The sequence below is a fragment of the Dermacentor variabilis genome, chromosome 5 (assembly GCF_050947875.1).
Source record: "Dermacentor variabilis isolate Ectoservices chromosome 5, ASM5094787v1, whole genome shotgun sequence".
In the NCBI taxonomy this organism is placed as follows: Eukaryota; Metazoa; Arthropoda; class Arachnida; order Ixodida; family Ixodidae; genus Dermacentor; species Dermacentor variabilis.
The window spans coordinates 151,549,077-151,573,024 of NC_134572.1; the positions used below are offsets into that span (position 1 = coordinate 151,549,077).

Consider the following 23,948-nt stretch of genomic DNA (forward strand, 5'->3'; position numbering starts at 1 on the left):
CACGTTCCGAGCGACTGGGCCTCGAACAGTGCATAGATGTGGCCAATCCAGGAACCTCTGAGGACTTTATAAAGGGGTTTGATGACATCGTCCGGGCACTAGGACGACTTGAGTGCGACACCTATTGCCTGCAGCTGAAGTAAGAAACACGACCCACCGTAAAACCAGCAATTAGGAGTAGTGACCTTCGCCCTTCTATAGTCCGCGAAAGCAAAGCTGGACGAGATGGTACGCTACGCCGTCATTGCAAAGATGACAGATCGATGCGCTTGGTTCAGCTCTCGGTTGTAGTACTGAAAATGGAAAGGTGCGCATATGCTTGGCTTCTTCAGATTTGAACAAGGTGATCCTGTCAGACCATTACTGTACGCCTACTTTAAAAGGCGTTCTGCCACGTTCACAAGGAGATAAATATTTTTCCACCCTCGGTGCTGCGTTAGGGCTATGGCAGATCGCCCTTGACGAAGAAAGTTCGCGTGTTTGCACCAGAAGCACAAGCTTCAGGAAGTACAGGCTTCTGCGCATGCCATTCGGCATCACATCGGTACCAGAGCTTGTAAAGGCCCCATGCACGAGGTGGTTGGAAGTTTGGCTGGCGTAGCTGTCATGATGGACGGCATATTGGTGTAAGGAAGCTTTAGGCAGGACCACAGTAAAAACCTCGCCGCCTTCCGTGAACGCCGCAGAGAAGGCAACTTAGATCTCAATAAAAATTGTCAAGTTTTGCAGTCCTGCGTAGGCTTTATCGGCCACATCCTCACCTCAGAAGAGGTTTCCTTCGACCTGTACAGAGTACAAGGCATCATGCAAGTTACACTTGCATGATGCCTTCGCATGGACGTGGACAGAAGCGCAGGACAACAGTTTTCGGAGGTTACGAGCTAGCCATGCTACAGCGATAGTCCTGGCTTACTTTGACCAATCTAAATCAGTGAAGTTGTTATCATGGGTGCCGATCCTTTTGCAAAATAATCGTCCTGTAATTTATTAGCCCCGTTGCTTAACTGACGCGCATCAGCGGTAGGCGCAGATTGTAAAAAAAACCCTAGCCGCAGTTCATGGCTGCATGAAATTCAAGGACTACATACACGGACAACCAGCAGTCACAGCGAAGTCCAGTCACAGGCCACTCGAATCAATTTTCAAGAAACCGCTTTGTGACGTCCCTCTCCGCCTTCAACGCATGGCGCTAGTGCTCCAAAAAATGCCTGTCACGGTAACATACAAACCAATAAAGAAACTGTCTTCGGCCGACGCACATTCACGCTTTTCGTGTAGAACCGAGCTGGTTGATGAAACGGAGCAATTTCAAGCCAATGTTGTTTCTTCGCTATGTATTTCAGATCCACAGCTACTGAGCATGAAAGATGAAACCAATAACGGTAACTTCATGACCACGCTCTGCCGTTACGCTAGCACCGAGCGGCCGCAAAGCAAGCAGCAACCGCCGGATGCCTTAAAGGCATTCTGGAGCTACCGCGACGAGCTGCTCGTCGAAGATGGGGCAGCTTGAAAGAAGAAACAAGCTTGTCATTCCTACAACTAAACGCAAAGAAGTCCTTGGCCTGCTTCCCACTGCACATCGTGGCGAAGATGAAATGAATAGAGCCAGACAGGTAATGTACTGGCCAAACATGAATGCTGACATTACAGTTGTAGCGACGTTATGCGCTGCTTGCAATAAGTACAGAACATGGAATTCAGCGCCACCAAAGCCACCAAATTTGCCTTGGCAAATTGTTGGTGTCGATCTTTTCTGCCACGAAGTGAATACTTTATAGCAGGAGATTTTTACTCGTTTTGTTTTTCGAAGTCCAAAAGCTTAATCAGTTTACCGCTGCTACTTTAATCAGTGCAAGCGCAGAAATCTTTGTGACGCATGGCATCCGAGCCAAGCTGTGCAATGATAATGTTCCTGCCTTCAAGAGCGCTTGCTTCCTATCTTTCTCAAGTCAACATCAACCGCATCCGGCCTAGTCCGTACTACCCCCGAGGCAACGGCTTGGCAGAACACGCTGTTGAGGAAGCTAAAAATATGCTTATGAAATGCCCGTTTTCCCGCCCTTGAATTTCACAGGGCCTTCTTGGAATGGAGGAATACTCGGAGGGACAAACGGCTGCAATTGCTCGCTCAGAGACTAATGGGACGTCACAACAGAACATGACTTCCGGTTTTCAACTGTCACCTAGACCCGAAGATCACCACCACCGGCACTATTGCACAGCAACTGCAAGAAATAAGACACAAGCAGCGTCGCTACTACCATAGAATAACAAGGAGTCTACGAGACCTCCACAGCGGAAACTGGGTGCCCGTCTACGACACACACAGCGTAACGCGAGCTTCGACCATGGCGGTTTACCCTGCAGGGCCAACGAGATCATACGTGGTGGATAAACACAGTGGACAGCAGTTACTCCACACGAGAGAGCATCTGAAGGGTACGGAAGACGCGGTGCCAGTCTCTACGTCTCCAGCAGAGGCGCTAGGACACTGCGTCCCGTAGCCCACCTACGAACGCAGTTCAAGGCACCCTTCGAAGAAGTGAGCGCATACACCGATGGCCACTGCGTTATCTGTTACTAGAGAGTAAATGAAATTATGCAGAAACTCCACTGGAGTCGCCCAAGTATGCGAAAGCATTGTGCCACTTGCTCATTTACACGCAACACGCATACGACACGACGACGTGTGTTTGCCGCAATCGACGAAGCCGTAGATGTCTCAATAAAGGTATGCTTTATTGGCCTTGTAATCTGTTTTGGCCCTTGATCCGACCAGTATAAACCCATATCAACCTTTTTCCATTGTTAGCAACCTTATCGCACTCGACCGAATCCTTATCAACCCTTATAGTCCTTGTCAAGATTATCAGAATTACTACGGCCATTATAAGCCCTCATCTCTCTTTCGCATCATATCCATCCGCGTCGAAACATGATGAATCAAGATGAGACCCTTATAACCTTACCATCATCCTTACCAACTCATCGACTGCTTATCTGTCTGTGTTGTGCGACATTACAGACAACGAGGTACAACACACGATGTGGTTCAGATATATTAGGCTCTGCAAGCGCGGGTGTTTAGCGCAGTTTTGAGCGTGGGGTCGTGTGTTCGAAATTCACCACCCGAACGCACTTCGAATTTTTTCTTTCCTATTTATTATGGTTTCCTTTATGGTGCGCATCGTGTTACGTGTTACGGACAGATTTACTTGGTGAGTCGCCTAGGAATGCTTACGGATCAAAAATAGCAAACCGAGCTTTGGTTGCAGACGAAAGAAAGTTGCACTTTTTTTCCTTTTGTTTGGCTTCTTAATTCTTATTTTTTTCCCCAAGTAAGCAAATCGGTGCCGTAGCGCAATGCCATGCTTGCGAAGCCAACCACTGCGCTCTTCTCATGCACCCGCCGCTTACGGCAAGCGTCCTTATACACGGCTGCATTGCTGAAAAAGCGTCTTTCATTCGCTGCTATTCGCCTTTCCGTAACATTGCAAAAAGTGACTGTCAACTACTGAGAGAGTGAGAGAGAGGGAGTAAACGTTTATTTTGTACCGTCAAAGTCGTTGCTATTTAAGTCGAGCGTGTGGTGCCCTTATTCCAGGACTCCACTGGCTGTGGCTGCTCGACGAACTTGCTGGACGAGCGCTTCTTCGCCCGCCAGCGTATCACCGGTCAGCTGTACCTCCCACCGCTCAAATCACGTGCTAGGCGTCTCTAAGTGTGGAGTTTTGCCCCCGCACCCCAACGAGATGTGGAAGAGTGTAGGGCGTGTGTCGCCGCGCCAGGGGCATATGCCGCGATATGTTAGTGGGTACATTTTGTATTATCTGCGTAGGTTTGGGAATGTGATTGGACAAGTCTGAAAGCTACTGCCTCTTCAGTGCTGAGCGTTTTGTGAGGATAAGGATAAATCCTGCGATTGAGCCACTGGATCTCGAGGCATTCTCCCTAATTTGATTACAGGAGCACGAAGGGAAATGGTGGGGATTGATAGGACGATTGATTTTGCCCCGCTCGGTTGGTTACCGCTCAAGATAAGGCGTTCGCCCTTTTGTGTAGCCCGGCATCAACGCGATTGGATGCGATTCTTCCAGCCTCTGGCTTAGGATCTGAGCCGCCAGCAGCGGTGTTCGTCCGTTGGTAATGTTACGGCAGGGCTGTTGCGAGTCGATAACGACGTCAACATTTAAAATTTCGTTTCTGTTATTATGACAAGTACGTCGGTGAATAAAACATTTAGCTTCGCTTGCAGTGTTTGGCTCTTGGTGCACATCCTCATCGACTGACCTTATTTTGGTGACGAAAGAATCTCTTCACGGGCTGCTTTACGCCGATTAGACGACAGAGAATTCACAGGACTAAATATATTGGACCATTGACTCGGCCGTCTTCCAGAGTAGCCATAGCCCTGCTGCAATTTTTAATGTCGATATGGCTCTGCGACCGCCCTTATGTGGGCAGTGAACGCTGTTATGTGTGCGCGCGCATCACTTTTGGTCTTTCTTTTAGCTGCCTTCTTGTCGGCAGCAAACCGGGGGGGGGGGGGGGGGGAGGGATTCTGCAAGTGTACATCTAGTGGCCTGTCCATTTTTCTTCCGCTGCTGAATCGCGAATTGGTTGACCTGGAGTACGCGCGAGAAGGAGACAGACTCCCTGAGCCTGCCTCTTTCTAGTTCGCGCAGCTCTAGGCCGAAAAGCACAATCCACGAGGTGGACACTTACAGAATATACCCCCCGCAGGTTCAACCTGGTTAGCTTCCCTGCCTTTCCTTTACTGCCTCTTTCTATGCAAAACTTCTGAAGCAGATAATTGGTTCCATATGATTTAAACATATGTCGCAAAATTCACAATATTTGTGCTCTCAACTCGAATGCACAACTAATGGGCCCAACCGGAGCTTGCCCCCCGACTTAAATTTTTCAATTTCGTATGCGCACGACTAGCTGAGATCTTTGAAAGTGAGTTCTCAAACGTTTCCTTGGTGCTTCGTGAGGCGCTGTGCATGTTCTTATCTTTCCGGCGTGAGTCTGGAATATATCGAGCATCGAACAAGTACTGCGAGGAAGTGGAGCATGACGTCACAGGCTGCCACCGAATCGAAGACGATATGTTTATACTCTTTGCGGTCACACACGGTACCCCATTGGGTGCTAAGAGCTTCCATTAAACAACATCGCCTGGGAAAAGAAAACAGACAATTACAGCGTACGCAGAATCACTTGGTCAACACTTGTCTAAGCACGGCCTTCAATTGACCTTTCCCAGGAGGGCTGAGAAGTACGATCGATGCATTGGTTCTGGTTAAGAAATAGTGGTGTCTCCAGCTCAGGAAGGCCTGAAGGAACAAAAGCGACATAGGGTGAACATGTTAAGCACTGAGAATACATGCACTCCTACAGCTAATTTACATTCAGAATATATAATAAGAGTCTGTGACTCTTGCCAAGACGGGACGTCAGTGAAGTGTTGACTTTGGATTTATGGTTATGATTCGTGCCCTGAACAGCGCCAGAAAAAGCAAACAAATGAGTAAAGAACACGTGTTATAATATTATTGCGCAGAACCAAAACATTCGAGAAGCCAACCCGAGGTATGTGTGGCCACGTTATAATAATAACAAAAAAAAAACTCACGCATATGCTTCATATACTTCGATGAACGCCTCGAATGACATAACGACGACCATCTATCTCGCAAGCAAACGAAAGGCGCCACCCGACTTCATCTTCCCCTAAAGTTACTCACCTTCACTTGCACCTCGCCTCTTAGTGTGAGTTGGAAGTTTCCAAAGTTGTCGAGCAGTTCCTTGGCCTTGGAGCTGACGTGAATCTTTAGCGCTGTTGAGAGGAGGGAAAATCAAGGAGGAGGCATCAGCAGTAGATAGAGTGACGGCCCTTTGGATCGCTGTCCAGCTATCCAAAGGCACCATACTCTTCATTAACTGAGAATACAAAATAAGGCCTAAATAACGCCCTCGAAGGAAAAAAATTGCGTAATGACTTCAGGCCCACGCGCATACATCCACTTCAGAAGGGTACACCCACAGTTGTCATAATATAGAACCCTTAGTTCCGGCGGGAAGGCGCGTTCACTTGAAGGTCGTACAGCCTGAATGTTCAAGGTTCCTGGCATCCATTTTTGGCTCAGCTTCACGCGCGCGCTTCGCGTGATTGATGACGTTCAATTTTCCGCGGAACGTCATCGGTAGCTCACACGGGGGCCGCCCCCTGCTCGTATGCGCGTGCTCTTGAGAAAGTGTGCATCCGCATTTTTCAAAGGGTGGTCTCGAGAGTCTTTGCGGTTGTTCTTGAGAATTCGCGAGACCGCGTGGGTATTACTCTGGAGACGTGGCATTCACCAGCATCGTCTGTCGAACGAGCGAACGAAGCGTTTGGCAGGAGGTTGGTGATAATCTGAAGTGCAAAACGATGTCTTCAATCCGGTTTGATCTACTAATGCCTTAAGGTTTGCTCCAAGGCAGCGGAGCGCAGAGATCTTTGACATTCAGCGTATGGATTGGCGGTAGGTTGATGTGGGACATATGGCATGCCACTCGCGATTTCGCCAACAGCAATTATGGTTTGTCGTGTGTAACCCACAGAAGAAATACCATTGCTTTATAAGTCTCCTTAACCGACCCACATAAAGAAATCTGCATCAAAATCATCATCATCATTAACAGGAACAACATCGATGGCGGCATTTGTGTAACGTGGAATCGGTAACATATCTAGAGAAATATAGCATCGGGTGCCCGAGTTATTAGAAAATCTTCAAGTATGAACTGGGTTCGACTCACGCAGGGGAAATTTGTTGGTCATTTATACGAAAGGCCTATGTTCGCAATAGTGGGAACTTTATGAATATGCAATGGGTTTTAGCTTTACTTTTCTCTTAACGTTACCGCGGAGAAAAAGACAAAGTTCCGCCCGAAAGGTGAAGCATCAATTACGATAGCAAATTAGTATACAGCTATAGGAAGTAAGGATAGTAGTTTTATCGGCTGTATGAACTTGTAAGCATTCACTTACTAATTAAGTTAACCAGCACGGCGTCATGCGCGCACAGGTAGGCATGAACACATCTAACTCGGTCACCCTCGATCAACGCAGAAACTCGCTGTCAAAACGCTGGAGTGAGGAAGCGTGGCAGCAGAGGCGAGCGAATTGACCTTCATGCTGCGTCTCGGATCAGTGCCAACTAAGCGCCGAAAGCAGTGCATATGAAGCTACAAGCACTCGGCGCACTTTGTACACATCGGAGATCGCTTTCAAAATTTGGATGCCCACGCGGCGTATGCAGCTGCCACCGTTAGTGGGAGGCTAAGTCCCAGTTTGACCTTAGCTGAGCTTGAGCTTTAGCCTGATAGAACGAGGAGTTTCCTGAGTTTTTACCTGAAATAGCAGAACTATCCCTCAAAGAAGAAAATGTGTGTGCCACTCGGATCTCCTAATGACCTTTGAGCCCGTCAAGTAGCCTGAGGTGGCTGCTGATTTATTAACCCCATCGGAGATCAATCGTGGTGATTTGTTAGCGTTTAAATTGCAGTGATTCCGGAGAAGATGCGTGCCAGACTTACGTTCTCCGGTTGTTTCCATGCGTGAGGCCGTGTTGACTGTGTCGCCGAACAGGCAGTACTTCGGCATCTTGAGGCCCACCACACCAGCGACGCAAGGACCTACCCGTAAATAAAGAATATATATCTACATCTGCGATCTCATTCTACATAAGCGCTACCTTTCTCAGGACAAGCACAATACAGAAAGGCTCGTGCCGATGCATATCGAAGAGACGCGGGCATCTGCTGGTCGTGCGTCTACTATATCAAGAATAACTTTGCTTTTGCGCAGAGCATGCCGTACATCTGAAGATCCTGACAAAGCACGGAACCGTGACTGACTGAACTTTTAAGAGGAAGCTTTAGCTCAGAAGATGCAACGTGAAAGAAGTGATCCTTTTGCATGTGTTCACTGCTTCAGATTTGACCATGTTTGCAGCACATAAAGGAGAAACTTAATATATATACATACTGTGCGGAGCAGATTTCGAATGCAGGCCAACAATATTTTTCAATATAACAACATCATACGATTTCAGTTCTATAAAGTATCATGGTTTCAACTGCGTAACTAAAAAAATTGCCGACGATTACGTTACTTCCTAATGCGAAATTTGAGCGCAGCAAATAAGCTGTTTCACCTTTTCGATAGATTGAGGCAAAGAAATCGAGCAACGCATGTATGCGCTATCACAGAATTTTTTTTTATTTTTCACACGTATTCCTTTAACAAAGACTCCACTAACAGTTCTTGACAGTCATGAAGGAAGCTTTGTGGTCGGAGAAATAGACTGATATATGTTCGACTTGGTACACCAATGCTTGATTCTCAAAGACGAGATCTATACAAGTGCCTCGCGAGGTTGTCACAGCCGTGGGACGCGTTACGAGCGAGAGGAACGGGATGTCCTCCCGCATAAGTGTTAGGAAATTGCTGTTTGTCTTTATGTCAAGCCGCCACCGATCTGGCTCTCTGATTGCCACCGCACAGGGCGAACGGCAGCGGCAATTTCGGCTCGGGCGGTGCACATATACAGATCCGCCGCCACCGATCTGGCTGTCTAATTGCCACCGCACAGGGGTTGCATTGGAGGAGGAGCGAAGAAAGGAATTAAGTTCGAGCCGGCGCTTTGACAACCGGAGACTCGCAGGAAGAGGGGGGAGGGGGGTGGCGTGTACACCCAGCGGCAAACGATGGGGGCAGAAGCGCGCGCAGCAAGCGGACAACACGATAGAGGGAGGAGGGAAGAGATAGCAGCGACTGACTGATGCCGCTGACGCCGATAGTGAGTCAACCCCAGCTGCGGAGTTGGTTTCAGGGACAACGAATAACCGGCGCGTCGGCAACTGAAGAGCACCCTATCCGCCACACAAGAACAGGGGGGGGGGACCCTTTCCTCCTCTTTCTGCGTGGCGGCGACGGTGTTCTATGCAGTAACGTTATCTTGAGTCTCTAGCGGCGTAGCGGCATCCAGCGGTATCAGTCGGTCGCTGCTAGCGCTGGGGGGACGAAAGGGGGGCGGAGCTGGTTACGAGGCCGACGACGACGCCGACGCGAAACCCAGGAACGGACGCCAAAGAGCTGCGCTCTAAAAGAAAACGAGCAACACCGGGAGGCTGTATCGGGGCCGCAGCTGCAGTGGAGTACAGTACGTAAAACGGCTTGTGCGTGCTTCTGAGGGTGCGTGGTACAGAGATGGCGTTGCCAAATGCACAAGTGACATTTATTAACGCACTACAAACCTAACATCCTTGACCTAAGATACGGCTAGTCGAGGTCCCATACGGCTTAATCTTGCATTCGTGCTGTCTCCCTATTCGTAGTGGACCCACGATGGTCAAAGGTGATAGACGCAAAATTTACAGCTCTCTTTCTTGCAGCCCGAGCCATTCCACGTCAATTTTTGGACCCTACGTGCAGAATGAGGGGAGGAGGGGGGGGCGGCATAGCCGAGCACCAATCAAATTTCTGCAAGAAATTGCGACACTTGTAAGCCTTATAACATATTTATGGGCACCGCTTTGTGTTTTGTGAGTCATGCCTACACTACTGCTGAGTGAGCCCTCCCAAACGGGGCACTCCCGCTCGTATGGACAATGTATTCACGTGCTACGGCTCGCTGAGTGAGAGGCCAAATTTCGCTCCGATTGCGTCATGCGTGGTTCGACAATTACAGAACCTGTGCAAGCGACGCATAAACGACCTTATAATGACTTCTTTTCTCTATGCAATGATCCCGAAGTAAGGCGCGCAGGTAGTTAGGGCTGCAACCATATAGGCGATATTAGTATTACATGTTTTCGTTAGATACATGCAGCGTTGCAGGCTGCTTTAGCAAGCGATCCCCCTATGCTGACAGAAATGAAAAGTGATTCACGCCAAAACTGGTACTGCAGTCATTACGCTGCGTATAGTGGCACATGTAGCCCGAACGAAATTGATGCATTATGCAACACTCTGTACTATGCGACTGATTTGCGAGTACGCGTTTTGTAAAGCTTTCAAGTAATCTGCTACCTCACGCGTAACCAACGCACGTAAGCTTGTTATGTTCTGAAAAATGCCGTTTTAAAAATTACGACATCAGTTTTCGTACGGAGCCATGAATTTGTAAACTTTGTTTGTTTCACATTTGTTTAAGTTGCGAATATTCGGCACCGTCAGTAAAAATATATGAAGCCATGAAGCAGTTATGCTCCCTATAGTCACCAGAATTATTTTTTTTTCCTGAACAGAAAGCTTTGCTCGAGAGCTCCTATATAAATACATAATAACGGAGAAATTATTTTTCTCAGTAACCACTGCACCAATTTCATCATATTTTCTGAGTTTGAAACAAAAGGCCGGAAGTGACTGTTGGAAACAGTTTTTTTATTTAGGCTGTCAGTTTGTTTTGCGCATTCTTGAAATTGCAAAATTTCAACAAACTCACCCCTTAAGTTAGTACTCTTTAAAAAACGACATCGCAATTATTTAAATTGCATCTAATATGACACCTAAAACGGACAGAACTGATGGTACATTGCTCTGAAATATACCGCTCATTTGTGAGTAAGACTTTTGGAAAATCCTCGTCACCATTGTAACAATTTCTTGAAACCTGTAAATTCATATCAAATTTTTCGCTTTTTGTGGACTAACGAATGCAGTTTACAAAAATGCGATATCTGTTTTGGTGTTGAGCTGTGGGTTTGCAACCGTCGTGCTTCAATTTTTCTGAGACTTGCCACAGTTTGCGGGCATTCTGGAAAAAGATTCCAAGCATAAACAAATCTATCTTTACGGCTATCACTAGAGTGTACATTTTCCTTTCAAATGCAAATGCGAATGATTTCATTGAAGTTGGTCCATAAGTCTTATAATAAATGTATTTGTGCGTTTTACATGTATTCGAGTAGGAGGGCTCGAAGTTAAGAGGAATTCAGGGAAGAAAAGGGTCGACATCCGATAGCAAGGCCTTCACACTGTTGTCAGTGTCTCCCAAGTTCTGAATCGCGTTTCGAGCCCCAACTTTTACGACCTATGTTCGAATGCACGCTTCCAAGCTGCCCTCTGGCTACAGAAGGTGTCAGGGTAAATGGTACACAACATTCGAATCTATATCGAAATGCCAAAAACGGGAGGCAAGGAAGTAGTGCCGCAAATAGGGACACCGGACGGCATGAGCGTGTCTCCGTTAACGCTGTCTCGAGAAGCGGCGGAGATCACATCGTCTGGAAGCTCGACTTGCAAGAGATTCAAAATGAAACGCTAAGAATTCGGCAGAGACCCTTAAGGCTGCTTACGTGTGGAAAGGCGAAAGAATTGTAGTGCTTTTGGTGAAATAATTTTTTTTCGCGCAGGCGCTCGCCTGCATTGTAGCTGCGCCTTGGTAAGGCCAAAGCAAAACGTGCCAAGTGGCTCAACGCGCTCGCTTGCTCGCGTGTACTTCACAACTCGAAGGGCCACTCAGCGTCGTTCAATGGTCGTGCGTGCTTCTTATTTTATGCACTCATTTTATACACTCACGACCTGGCACCACTTCCTCCCCATTGGCTGTGCCGTCACGTGTGCACTGACGCAAGTACTAGGCACAGCTTCAGTCAACGAGAACCGTAGTGCTACTGTGGCGTCGGTGAAGCGTGCTCGTCCAACGCTTCCTAGATAGCAGGTCTGTGCACCCTGCTTTATGACATCATGCTACTTTGAGAGAAATTTCCATTGCCAAGCCCGTCATCACGAAAGCGGTGACGTCAAGATCACAGCAGCTTACTCGGGAGAACCAAGTTAATTCTATGGCAGCTGGGCAATGTAGCATGACGTCATGGATCGAAGTGCAACGGCCTTCTGCTATGTAGGATGCGTTGTCTCGTCTGGCACCCCGGTGGCCCAGGTTCGATCCCTACCTAGACCGAAATTTAGAACACTTTCTTTTCAAAGCCATAAACTTACTTAGTTTACGGGAACGTCCCTTAGAAATATGCCGTCAATCCCAGGATTTTGCGACACGTTCTTACACTTTGTACCATCGGCCATTTTTGGTGGCATCTTTCGGTCACGCCGACTACGCCGACGCATTTTTGGGTAATAAGGCATATAATGCTTCCGCAATAAAACAGGAATGTTAAAGGGTGCTTGACACCAAATTTAGTGGCTAAGTTGATACATACCATAAGCTTTGCATGCCTACGAGAAAAGCTTTCACGATGTATGGCTGACTGCAGATGGCTAAAAGGTAATTTATTTCAATTCTAAAGCCTTGAAATGAAACGTGGCTCCCTACTCCGTACTAGTCGCGATTGCCATCAAGAAGACGTCATTGTTGAGAGCACAATAGTGTGACGTTAAGAACGCTGGTGGCGACCTACTTTCAGAACGACCGCACGTGCGTTTGCCGAAACGTGGCCGGGAGGTGCAAGTGCACGTCTCCCCCATAGCTCCAGCGTCGGCAGACGTGGGTGCACGTGTGAAATTGAGCAGACGACACACGAGTATGCTGTCATCAGCGATTTGGTGGTTCACATGACCTCTGTGACGTCAATTAAGCATTTACTACTCTCAAAGGCAATTCACGCCTGCAGGCGGTGATACATCGAAACGAGGAACTGCGTGATACAAAATGCGTGATGTTTCAGTACTGGCGACACGATCGTGCATATGCTAGTCGCTATTATGGTCCTCTAGATGCTGTATAATACCCAGGGGTAAAATGTAGTCGCCCGAAAATGTGGCGCCTGCACTCCTTTAAGAGCAATAATCGCAAAACCTTTAAATGTGGCGAATCTGTTCTGTGGAATCCCCCAAGATGTAGGAAGATTCACGAACACGGTAATTATCCACCACCCCTACTCTAGCACAAAGCGACAAAGAAAACTCAATAAAGAAAGATTCGCAGTTGAAGAAACATTCCTCCTGGTCCGGGGAAGTCAAGAATGTTTCCTGAACGGCGCAGCTCAGTTTCCGAGAAACCCGTGTGAATTTTATTTGTACCTTCGTGGCTACAGCCGTGTGGAGGACAATTTTCTCTTACATAGGTTCGTCCACCTTGCAGGGCTTTCGCATAACTTATTTGCCACTCTCTGTCTACCTGTGATTCGAGTTGCCGATTTTATTTGGCCTGCAATATGTCTAGCGTTCTGGTTAGCTCAGACAGTATAGCGACCACTACGGAACGGCGTGGATCTTGGGTTCGGTGCGCTCTGGAACCGGAAATCACTACTCTGGAAATTATTCCGGAAAAATTATTCTCCAACTGCGAAGCTTGTTTTTTTTTCTGTGAAAGCCATTATAGCTTTGTGCTGCCATCGGACCAATGACAATTTCTTTTCCTTTCATGAAGCTGCAGAGTGGCATTGAATAGAAAAAACTTTTTCCCTTGTATAAGTAAATAACCTTTGTACAAAGCCAAAAAAACGCAACCCTTATTGCCGAGAAGAGGCTGGGTGAACCGAAAAAGATAAAAAAAGAAAATCCCGGATAGCCAAGTCATTTTGAAGTTCCAGCACCAACGCACCGCGACGACATGAATTTTGACGTCCTCTGTTCTTTATATGTAAAGATAGACTACACTTTGTTGAAGAGGAGCCAAATATTGTACATGCCAAGTTTATGGAACACAGCCAACTCGGACCAAATACGAAGCAAAGAAACAATAACCGTGACGTCACACTGACGTACCGGTACACTGATCTGGGCATGAAATTCAACTAAATGACGCTTAACCTCAATTTTCTATTCTAATGTTTATCCTATTACCGCGAAATTAACGAGGATATAGTTTAGCGAGAACAGCGTTTCAGCCTAAAATGCTTTAGCGTTTCTCTTCAGTAGCTTTATCTGATCTCGTTTGGAAGTTTTTCTGATATCATTTCTTTTATGCGCAGCTGCACAGGCTCACCGGAGTGGATGCCGATACGGAGCTGCAGTTTTCTCTTGGGCAGGTGGCGGATCTTGAAGAACTGTAGCTGTTGACGCAGCGTCAGCGCAATACGGGCGATCTCTCGTACGTGTTCGTTGCCGTTGCGGATGGGGAGGCCAGAGGCGACCAGGTATGCGTCCCCGATGGTCTCCACCTGTGCGTCAAGGACCATGCGTACCAAGTAACACTTATGGCCTAGTTTTCGGGTTGCTGAACATGTTTGAAATGTTTATTGCTGTGTATGTTGAAGTGGTGTTTGAAGCGCGGCGACAGAGACAAGTGAGCGAAGCAGCAATCGCGCTTGCATAGCGAAGCAGTCCGTATTAATATTAACTGAAAAAAAAGAAAAAAATTCTACAAAATAGTCATTTTTCTGCAAAATATAGAAAAAAAACAAGAATAATAATGAAATAAAACAAAACGGCTCAAGGTAAAGGTAACCACTACTACTGCTGAAACAAAAAGTTAGCGAGAGAGAGAAATTTCAGCGATGTTAACCAGGATCCACACTCGGGTTGGCCACCCTGAACGTGAGTTGGAGGAAAGAAGAACGAAAGAAGTGGGAAGAGAAGTGGGAGAAAACAAAAAGCTATAAATGCTATAGTTCATTTTCTAAACACGGTGTAATGTAAAAAGCACCATCTACAGTCTTCTGATATCGAGTCGCGTCTAGGTTGTAGGATTATGCCGCCCGATAGTGGCCGGTCGACGAACTTGTTAAGCCCAACGGCAAGTGGGCTCACCCTACGCCAAATACTGCGGAAACTGGCACATACTGCGGTTCATGGTTTCCTCTTCACCACAGTGGTGGTCTCAGGCTGTGGTGTCGGCCATTCCTATTCGGAAGGCGTGATCTCTTTGTTGTAATGTCTTGTTCATTTTCTCATGCGGTCTCATATATTGCCTTGCGTGCAAATACGTTTGTGTTTATGCATTACCTAATTTTGACTCGCCCAACCCCTCCTGTGAGGCCTTTAGAGGCACGTTGAAATAACTGAATAAAAAAAATGCGCCTCCATTCCACCCCGTGGAAGTGGACGCAGAGCGAAGCAAGCGCAGGCATTAGTCAAGTACCACCACCGCAACTGACGTTAGACGACGTCACGCAATCACGACGACCACAAGCGAAGTACGTCACGCGCACATGCACGTGTGTGGAAGTGCAGCTTACGTCATCCTTCTTCGAGTTCGTCCACCAAATGCACGTGCCTTATTCAACTAAATTATTGTTTAAAAGCCAATTCCTTCGGGAAATGCCTAAAGTACGACTTGCGCACAAGCCGCACACATGATAGCTTCGGATTGTTATTCGGATATACAAAAGCCATAAATCTGTTACGCGGAAACTGAAAGACAAAACCCTTTTCCAACGGCCATTTGAGGTCTGTCTGAGTGGCTGCTCTCGCTAGGTGACGATTCCGTTAGCACAGCATAGATCCTGATTCTTGTAGGCCCTCCACCTAGCGCAAGTGCGTTATTGAACTAATTGAATTTGTCAAAGTAAAATGTGCCAGAATATTCGTAAAGTACGACTTAAACGCAACCTTCACGCATGATAGCATCGGATTGTAGTGCAAGAAATTGTAATTCTGTAACGCGGAGACTCAAACACAAACTCCTTTTCCAGCTGCCGTTTTTTGGGTGAGCACGCCACAAGAAATCCTAACCAACTAGAAGCTTACAACTTCGTTGTAATAAATATTAAGGAAGGCGTGGTCATTGGTGAATGCCACGCCCAGCCACAGTTTTCATAGAAGTGTCGCGTCTCTCCGGGGCCCTCCTCATGGTAACCGAAGCCTTTTGTTTAGAGTTAAGGGACTAAAGCCATCTTGCGGGAAGTTTGGCACAATCCAGTCAGATAGGGCGAATGTGTCCTGTAAACATACGAAGTTTCCTTACATTGTCCTTCCGCAAAAGGGGTACTTGTTAGGCTTTAGGTAACACAACTTCTTGCCATGCAGTGTTATAGTGGTTTGGCAGACATGTGTCTCGCCTCGCTTTCTTTGTGTTGAAAGATTCCATGGTGTCCAGTGTCAGCTGGTCCCTGTGTGTGAAGATTATCTTCGTTTCTTCGAACAACGGGTGACACTGGCAGAATTGTTGCTAGCATACTGTCGGAGCCGAAAACAAAAACAGAATGTGCCGCCGCAAAAAACAATATAACTGATTGCGAATATTCCGATCAAAACAGTGAACTTGGCAGATGTTGAGAATATCAGCGTTCTTGATTAAAACTTCGACGTGAGGGAAATTATTTGCTAACTGGAAGAAGAATGACACCCATATTTAATATTCGTGAAGTAAAGCTGTGTACTTTTCTTGTTCGTAATTGAACCAACCTGTTTTTTTTATTAACACGACTGTATGGTTATAAGCGAATTAGTATTTAATATATGTGGGCACTGCATTATTCACACTTGAGTCTTTACAGGGAACCAAGATGGTCGTTTAGAAATGAGAGGTGGGAGGATAGCGGTTGGTTCACGTGACTTTACTTGCATTCAAAAAGACGCATATGCTAATGTGTCGAAGCATCTGTACCGGAATCCACGAACTCGATTTATTGCGCTTTATTCATTCGCTGAGGACCGTGGCATTACTGTTGTCTCACAATGGCAAATATCTCTTTCATAAGATGAAGTGGCAGTGTGGCCCGAACGCGAAGCATTGAAAGCGATATCAAGGTTTAGCACTGCGCTGGACTTCTTCACACAGCGTTCTTTCTATAGGATAGCGAGAGGCGACATGCTGAAACACTCCAAGCTATGCAACTGCTGCTCCGCAACAACAACAGCGCCTTGGTGGTTACGGCGTGTTGCGACACTGCGGCAATGAGGAACGACAGTAGCTGTGGTACAGACGTCGTCATGGTGCACCAGATGAGACGACCGAAACCCGTTACCACTTGCCAGCGTCTAATCAAACGATTCGATAGATTTAGTTTGGCCTTAATTGATCCGAACTGCTCGAAGAACTGGGTATGCAGACTATGGTGCGATATGCGCGCAAGTGATCAGCAAGAACGGTAATGCTCGCGCGCACGACGTCGGTGCCACCAACGGAAGCCATAACGCTTCCTCCCGGCTTCGTCGGAGCCGATTGAGCGGTGAGTGACGGCGCGCCACTTGGTTTTGCCACTTTTGTAGCAAACACAGTGCGCGTCTCCGGAGATGTCCTAACCCTTCGCGAGTGGACTGCGCATGTGCATCGATAGCGTGACAGCACGGCGGCGGCGGCACCATTACCAACCACACGAATCTCAATAAAGAGAGCCGAGTAAGGCCTGCTCATTTCGTCCTCGCTGACGCTGACATTTTTTACGCACTCCTTCAGTGTTGGCCTTACAGAGCATACCCTGGAGAGCTTTACCCTGAGGCATCATCGCCGCCTTTTCTACCCGCTGCCTTAGAATAAGAGCAGCACATTCTTTCGACGTTGCGTGCTGCAAGAACGCAGGAGTGCTTTTCGTTTGTGTATATTATAGAGAAGCGTGCTTACAATCGTAGATAACTTTCAGCCACGCTTCGCTGTGGGGCCGGCATCACAAGTGCGCTTTCAAAAAGACCTTCACGAAGGTTTTGCGTGATTTCCTGACAAGACGGGAAAAACCGAGTCTCTGCACCAAGGCCGATTTATTTCTACCGTTACGCGCGGCAGCATTCGCTCCAATAACAAGCGTACATCCTATGTTTGTTTGATCGGCTTTGCGAAGGAATGTCTTTCGATAAGGATTTTGAGACGTCTGAAGTGTAGGGTCACATTTCTCTCGCTGAGTATTCTCGACAAGCTATATTCCCTTCGACGCCCGCGTCTCCTGCTTAGAGCCGAAGCCTGCGCCGAGCGTTCAGCGGCCTCCAGCACTCGCACGTGTGTGTTTGCGCAAGAGCGAACCGGCGGCGATCCGGAAGACACAAGCCAGACCGATGGCGAAAAGACTAGGTGACTCAAAGGACACTACGCCCATTTCGTTCGCCCACATATTGAGAAGTTGCACGGGGCATAAAGGAATACGAACGATTTCTCAAAAGCGCTGTGACGCAGCCCGCCATATTTCAAATGTGGTCAGTGCCGTCCGTGTGGTGAAGTCGTCATAAAAAAAAAAACACTCTACCATGAATCCTATCTCGCTCAGAGCATCCACAGCGCATTGCAACGTGCTGCATAAAGTCTGGCATATGAAGGGAATAAATGAAAACATAAATTCATTCACCCAGACCAAGTGCGCGTCTTCTACTCCATCATGGTGCGGGGCACCGGTAAATATCTAGATATTGGTTCTAGAGGTAAACACTTGACGCCAGAGCTAAAGGCGCCGACTTTGGTTACTGGAGTATTCGGCAGGAGCCTTTAGAGAGGACATAAGCATGTCTGTTGTGTTTCAAGCACCATAGCTTCAATGAGAAATAAAGAAAAAGACAGAGTTCAACCAAGTCAATGGCATCACAGTGGGAAGATTGGAACCAAATAGGACTTCTTAATGGGGAGTATTCTTTGCGAACTTCAAACGTCTTGAGTGTACCTGTCTATTTAGTGTCCTACAGCGTGATGATGGCGTGATCGTTTCTCAAGCTGTACATATATGGGAATAGGCATGCAGCAGCGTGGCACGCATTCATGCATGACATGAATGACATGTCATGACATCAATAACGTGGCATATTTTTCATGACGTACATGTATGACAAAAAAGGTATGAATGACATGATGCTGTCGTGGTCGTTTTTTTTACCTCACAGTATATGAGGCTATGAATGAAATGCATGCATAACCTACATGGATGACATGACAGGACATAAATGTTATGACATGAATGACATTGATTTCATCACATATCATGTGCATCATATCACGAATAGCAATAAAATAAATGTGCATCCCTTGTCATGACATCATCACATGCTTCTTATGACATGTATGTCATGACATCAGTGGTATCAATGACATAATGCTGTCGTTGTACTTTCTTTAAATCAGCATATATCTGGACATGAATGAGGGGACATGCGTGCATCACCTTGCATATATGACATGATATCAAGGTCATCAGTTGAATGACATACGTGTCACGACTTGAATGCCATGAATTGCACGACTATACATCAATCATAAGACATGCGTGAGCATGTCATTCCACGTCATTCCTATCATGCTTTGTTTGCATGCCTTTCCACACATATCCTGATACTTATCCAGTTGACTAATTGACCACAATGCCGTCACAACATACAGTTTATGTCATCCATGACATTCACCTGATGACTTGCCTTTCATGTCATTCATGTGACGCATGTCACGTCATTTTATTCATGTTATGGATATGCCGATATATGACTTGCTGTAAAATGAAATGGACATGAGTGACAATAACGCCATCATATGAATGCCATAAATGCGATGATTATAATGGGTTGAATGGCACGAAATGAGTTATTTAACTGAATATATTCTGACTGCTTGTCATGGTATGCATGTGTGACACCAATGACATGTCATGGCATATATGTCATAATATGACTGTCATGAATGTTCTGGTTAACAAGCCATAGCATTATTCTCGTGGATATCATGACATACTTGGCAAGAACGAAATAAATTCGTGACATGCACGCATGCACGGCATGACATCACCATGAAAAGAACTTATGCTGACCCAGAGCGCAAGGTTGTCTACTGATTTGGGCTGATGGCTATATATATGCTCCTGCTCGTGATGGTCATTGCATCGTCATTCCATTTCCGTAATGCGACTCGCGCCTCTAATTCTGGCGTACCGTCTGCGCTTGGGCCAGGTGGCACGCGTCACAAGGTCCCGGCATCTTCTCAGCAGAACATCAGGGTGGTGGCTTCATCCGTTGAAACAACGATTGAACTGAAAGTTTCCACGAGCGTTGATTTCCTAGAGCCGGACAGCAATGCGCCGGCTCCTCGTTCCTCCTAAAGCTTGTGCTCGACTTGCAGGACCCTTCTCGTTGTTTCGAGGCCTCTTAATCAATGGTCGAAACGTGCTCTTTCCCGATGCACATAGCGTCCGAGTGGGACAACGCTGCATGGAATTCCACTATGGCAGTGTCATCACGGCTCGGCCAAGGCGACCAGCTGCTCCACGACACTCGCCCGAAAGGCTAGAAAAGGACGCGGACCGCAGTTTCTGCTACAACATCGCCATCAAGTCACCGGTTTGTGTCCTCTAAGTCGTACCACTTGCGGCCAGACAGTGAACATTTAGGTTTCTTCATTTCTCACCCATCTCGCACCTCGATGACACTCGTTCACATCAATTCGATCATTCGCAGAAATCAAGCCATCGCCGTTACCGTCGTCGTCGGCTCGCTGTTGTGGTCACAGACATAGGATCTAGCGTTATTTCTACTTCACTGCACACGTGTAACACACACAAATACAGGATTTGCCCAGTGCACAATGGTCAATCTGTTAACGCTTTACGGCACACCAAACGAGGCTGCATAGTCAGCTGCCCGCTGAATGCTTCGCATAATGTCGATTCCCACAGCGCGTGGGATCTGCACAATTTCTTTTTTCTTGAGAGGTCGGACGAAACCAATAGGAAGAAAAATGTATCTGAAGTATTTGCTAGTGTCGTAGGCACGTTATAAACGCATTACGGATCAAACGGAAGTAGGGGTAAAATATAATTGTGAGTGAGAGCAAAACGAATAAAAACGTAACAGGGCCCGTCGTGTAACGCGTGTATGAAATAAGCTGTAATCTGCTGTTGAGTGACATACGTTTGCCTAGGCAAAGGAAGCGCGGTCGAGGGAAACAGAATTTGACAAACAAATCTGAAATGAAAGATAAACAGAAAGACCGGGAGTTTAGCCAAAATGAACGTCAGGTTAGCTACTCTCTACTAGAGGAAGAGAATACCTGCGAACATATCTGAAATTATGAAACAAGATAATGACGATTACAATGCTGATAATACGGGTGCTCATTGCATGTGCCCAGTTTTTTTTAGCGAGACGTCGCGTAACCGGCGAGAACGTACGAGAAGGCTGCTGCTCTTGCTGCTCTTCGTGCCACGAAGTTTTTCATTTATTTCTATTTATCTTTTTTAAATATTCCATCGTGTATTTTTTATAGTTGTTACTGTTAACATAAAATGTTGGTGACAAGTGGAATATATGACGCCCGCTTCTGAAGAAGGCTACAATGTCAACTCTTTGAAGAATGGTGATAGGGAAGTGGAAACCTTTCAACTGGTTATCAGTTCGCAAGCAAATGCGGGGGCTGTCCCTCGCAAATAGAGTAAAATAACTTTTTCTTTGTGTGGCATTGCAAAACTAGGTGGAAACTACTTTCTTTTTGTAATTATCTCCCTGCTGTTGTTTAAAGTGACTACTGTGAGGTGTTCATGAAATTCACGGGAACAATATAAAACTTTTTCCTGCAGTTCACACGTCGGGCTATGAGGCACGTCATATATAATACATTTTTTGTGGGCTGTTTTTGTCTCAGAATAGGAGGCGCATAATAAAGCGAAATCACACAAATAATATTAATAAAGGCGCGCTATCTTACGACCACGAAGCTGTCGGCTTTGTATGTCTACATTATCCAACCTTTTTGTCTTATGAGCAGTTTCTCTGATTCCCTGACAAATTTTAGATAATTGATTGCATTGCACACACAATTCACAGCACAATCTTTGTTCCGTCATCACCCCCTCCCAGAAAAAGGGAAGAGGTAAAAGGCAAGTCTTAAAATGCTAGCTGATGTGTCATACTCTATCTCCTAACTTATTGTGACCCGCATTTTTGTCCATGCTTTGCAGTATGCTGTACTGCTGCTATAAACGTTCAAACGTAGGAAGCATAGTTGGCAAACTAAAAAAAAAAATATGCAGTGACTTTATGCCTGTGACGAGCATTTCGCGTAGACATGAGACACCGCCAGATGCTACGAGCAGTACAAGACACATAGCCTCTTACCAGTAGCTTTTAGCCATCTCGGTGATCTGGCATGTAAACCGTGCAGCTAGCTGTAGTCCACGTCGAACGGTGATGGCAGGGTAGTGAGGGTGCACTGGGGGCTGGGTAAAGGTGCAGCTATTGCTTCCAGCTTGATGGGGGGACATTGTGGAAGTTCACTCACCTTGTAAGCGTCGTGTCTGTCTATAATGGAGTCGAAGCAGGTGTACAAGTCGTTCAGCAGCGTAACCACCTGTGCGAGAAAAGAAGACAGACGCACACATTCCCGACTTGGTCAGCTACCGAAGTAGTATTTGTCAGCAAGCTTTCACTGCCGGGCCAATTGGCAGATGTTCGCATGTTCTGTCTTTGGATGACCTCGTTCCACATGTCATACACGAAGCGCTATGCAGTGCGCTTGACAAACTGCACAGCCACCTGAAGGAGATAATTGCGAATGTGTGTTCACAATTTACTCCTAAAACTGAATCCTCAGACAACAGTAGATCTCACGCATTGCCCAGGAATTTTGGACGTTGCCCTTTCGGGAATTTGTAGAGCTTCGATTGCATTACACCAGCGTAACTAAATGTTCAGAATGTTAAAAAAAAACTTGAATTTCAAAATAGTTGTTGAGGCTCGCCAAGTTTAGCTTATCAACACCGAGAAAGTACTTCCTTCTAATGACATGCGCATTACGGCACTTAGGCGGCAATTAATGCGGCGTTATTGCATTGTTTTAGTCAGGACCAATAGACTGCTGTAAGCAGCGTGCGTCTTTCTGGTCTCCGCTTGCAAAAGTGTTTCAATTAGCTGTGTCCACAGATCTGTCGTATTTCCTCAGGCATAAGGTTACTTTATGCCATCCTGGTTTTTTTTCATGGTAGTAATTCTGGAAAGAAACCTTGTTTCTTTTCTTGGTGGTGCGGGACCCGCTGTTTCTAAACGGAACCAGTTAGGCACACTATACTTGGGCCTGTCAAAAGCATTTGACGTTGCCTCTCATGACCTTCGTACCTTTAAACTCTTGCGTTACGGTGTTAGTACCAGCCTGTGCACACAAGCTAGACTACCTGGCCATTCGGTTAAATTGTGTTCGCGTTGGTGTTAAGTACTCTTTGGTTTATGAATCAACTTACGGTGTTCAGCAATGGACTATCGTAGGACCACTATTTTTCAATGTATTTATTAATAATCGTGAAAAGTGTTTGCGTCATTGGCGGGTCTTTTTGTGCACTGACAATAATAAGTTTCACCATGAGATAATCTCAGTGGAGGATTGGAAAATATTAAAAAAATATATGAAGTCTGTCGGGGAGTGGTGTGCTCCCTTGTTCTTGCGTATTAATCCAACTAAGACACGTGTTCTTTCCTTTAGTCGCAAAATGTCCCCTTTACAATGCGAATATTCTTCGATAACATACTTTTGAAAACAGCGAGTTGTACGCGTGACCTAAGAATATTGGTTGACCCACGACTTCCTTTCGAAGAACATGTTTCAAGCATTGTCAATCCATCTTACAGAAAGATAGGTATCGTATCAAGAATGACAGAAAAGTTTACGAATGCGTTGTTCTCTTGCATTTTTCTTTTGTGGCCAATAAGTTAGTCTTCAGTTTTGTTGCATGAAGCTGTATTAATTTGACCACTGCGGTAAAATTTGAATGTGTGCAGGCGTTTCATTCGTACCTGTACGATTGATTTCTGGGACGCTGTGCACTTTATGCCTATGAGCATAAAATAGCACACACTGCTTATATTTATATTAGGCCCCTAGAAATATGGCGAGAATATTGTGATTACTTATTTTTGCATCAACTAATTAACAACTACTTCTCCCGTCTGCGGTTTCTGTTGGCTGCAATGTTCTGCGTGCCTCACCAAAAATTACATAATCCCAGCATTCTATACGTGAATTCACCTTGCACCTTTAACGCTATAGCACGTCTTGTAACATTAGAAAATGCCATACGTTACAATCATGACATTTTCAGCTCTGGTATTTGCTTTTTATGTGACTTGTCTTTGATTTATTTCAATGTGTTGTTGTAACCGC

The 23,948-nt window shown here is 46.2% G+C and overlaps 1 protein-coding gene across 1 annotated transcript in view; it reads right to left on the minus strand.

Annotated features, from left to right (window-relative positions):
* Window positions 1-2,186: 2,186 nt before the first annotated feature.
* Window positions 2,187-23,948, minus strand: part of LOC142583669 (atrial natriuretic peptide receptor 1-like) — a gene marked incomplete at its 5' end in the record, with an annotated part of 60,776 nt that continues 39,014 nt past the window's right edge. Inside the window, 5 exons of the mRNA XM_075694159.1 lie at window positions 2,187-2,228; window positions 5,754-5,845; window positions 7,588-7,686; window positions 13,944-14,118; window positions 22,077-22,145. Coding sequence (XP_075550274.1) covers window positions 2,187-2,228; window positions 5,754-5,845; window positions 7,588-7,686; window positions 13,944-14,118; window positions 22,077-22,145 — 477 coding nt within the window. The remainder of the gene's footprint in view (window positions 2,229-5,753; window positions 5,846-7,587; window positions 7,687-13,943; window positions 14,119-22,076; window positions 22,146-23,948) is intronic.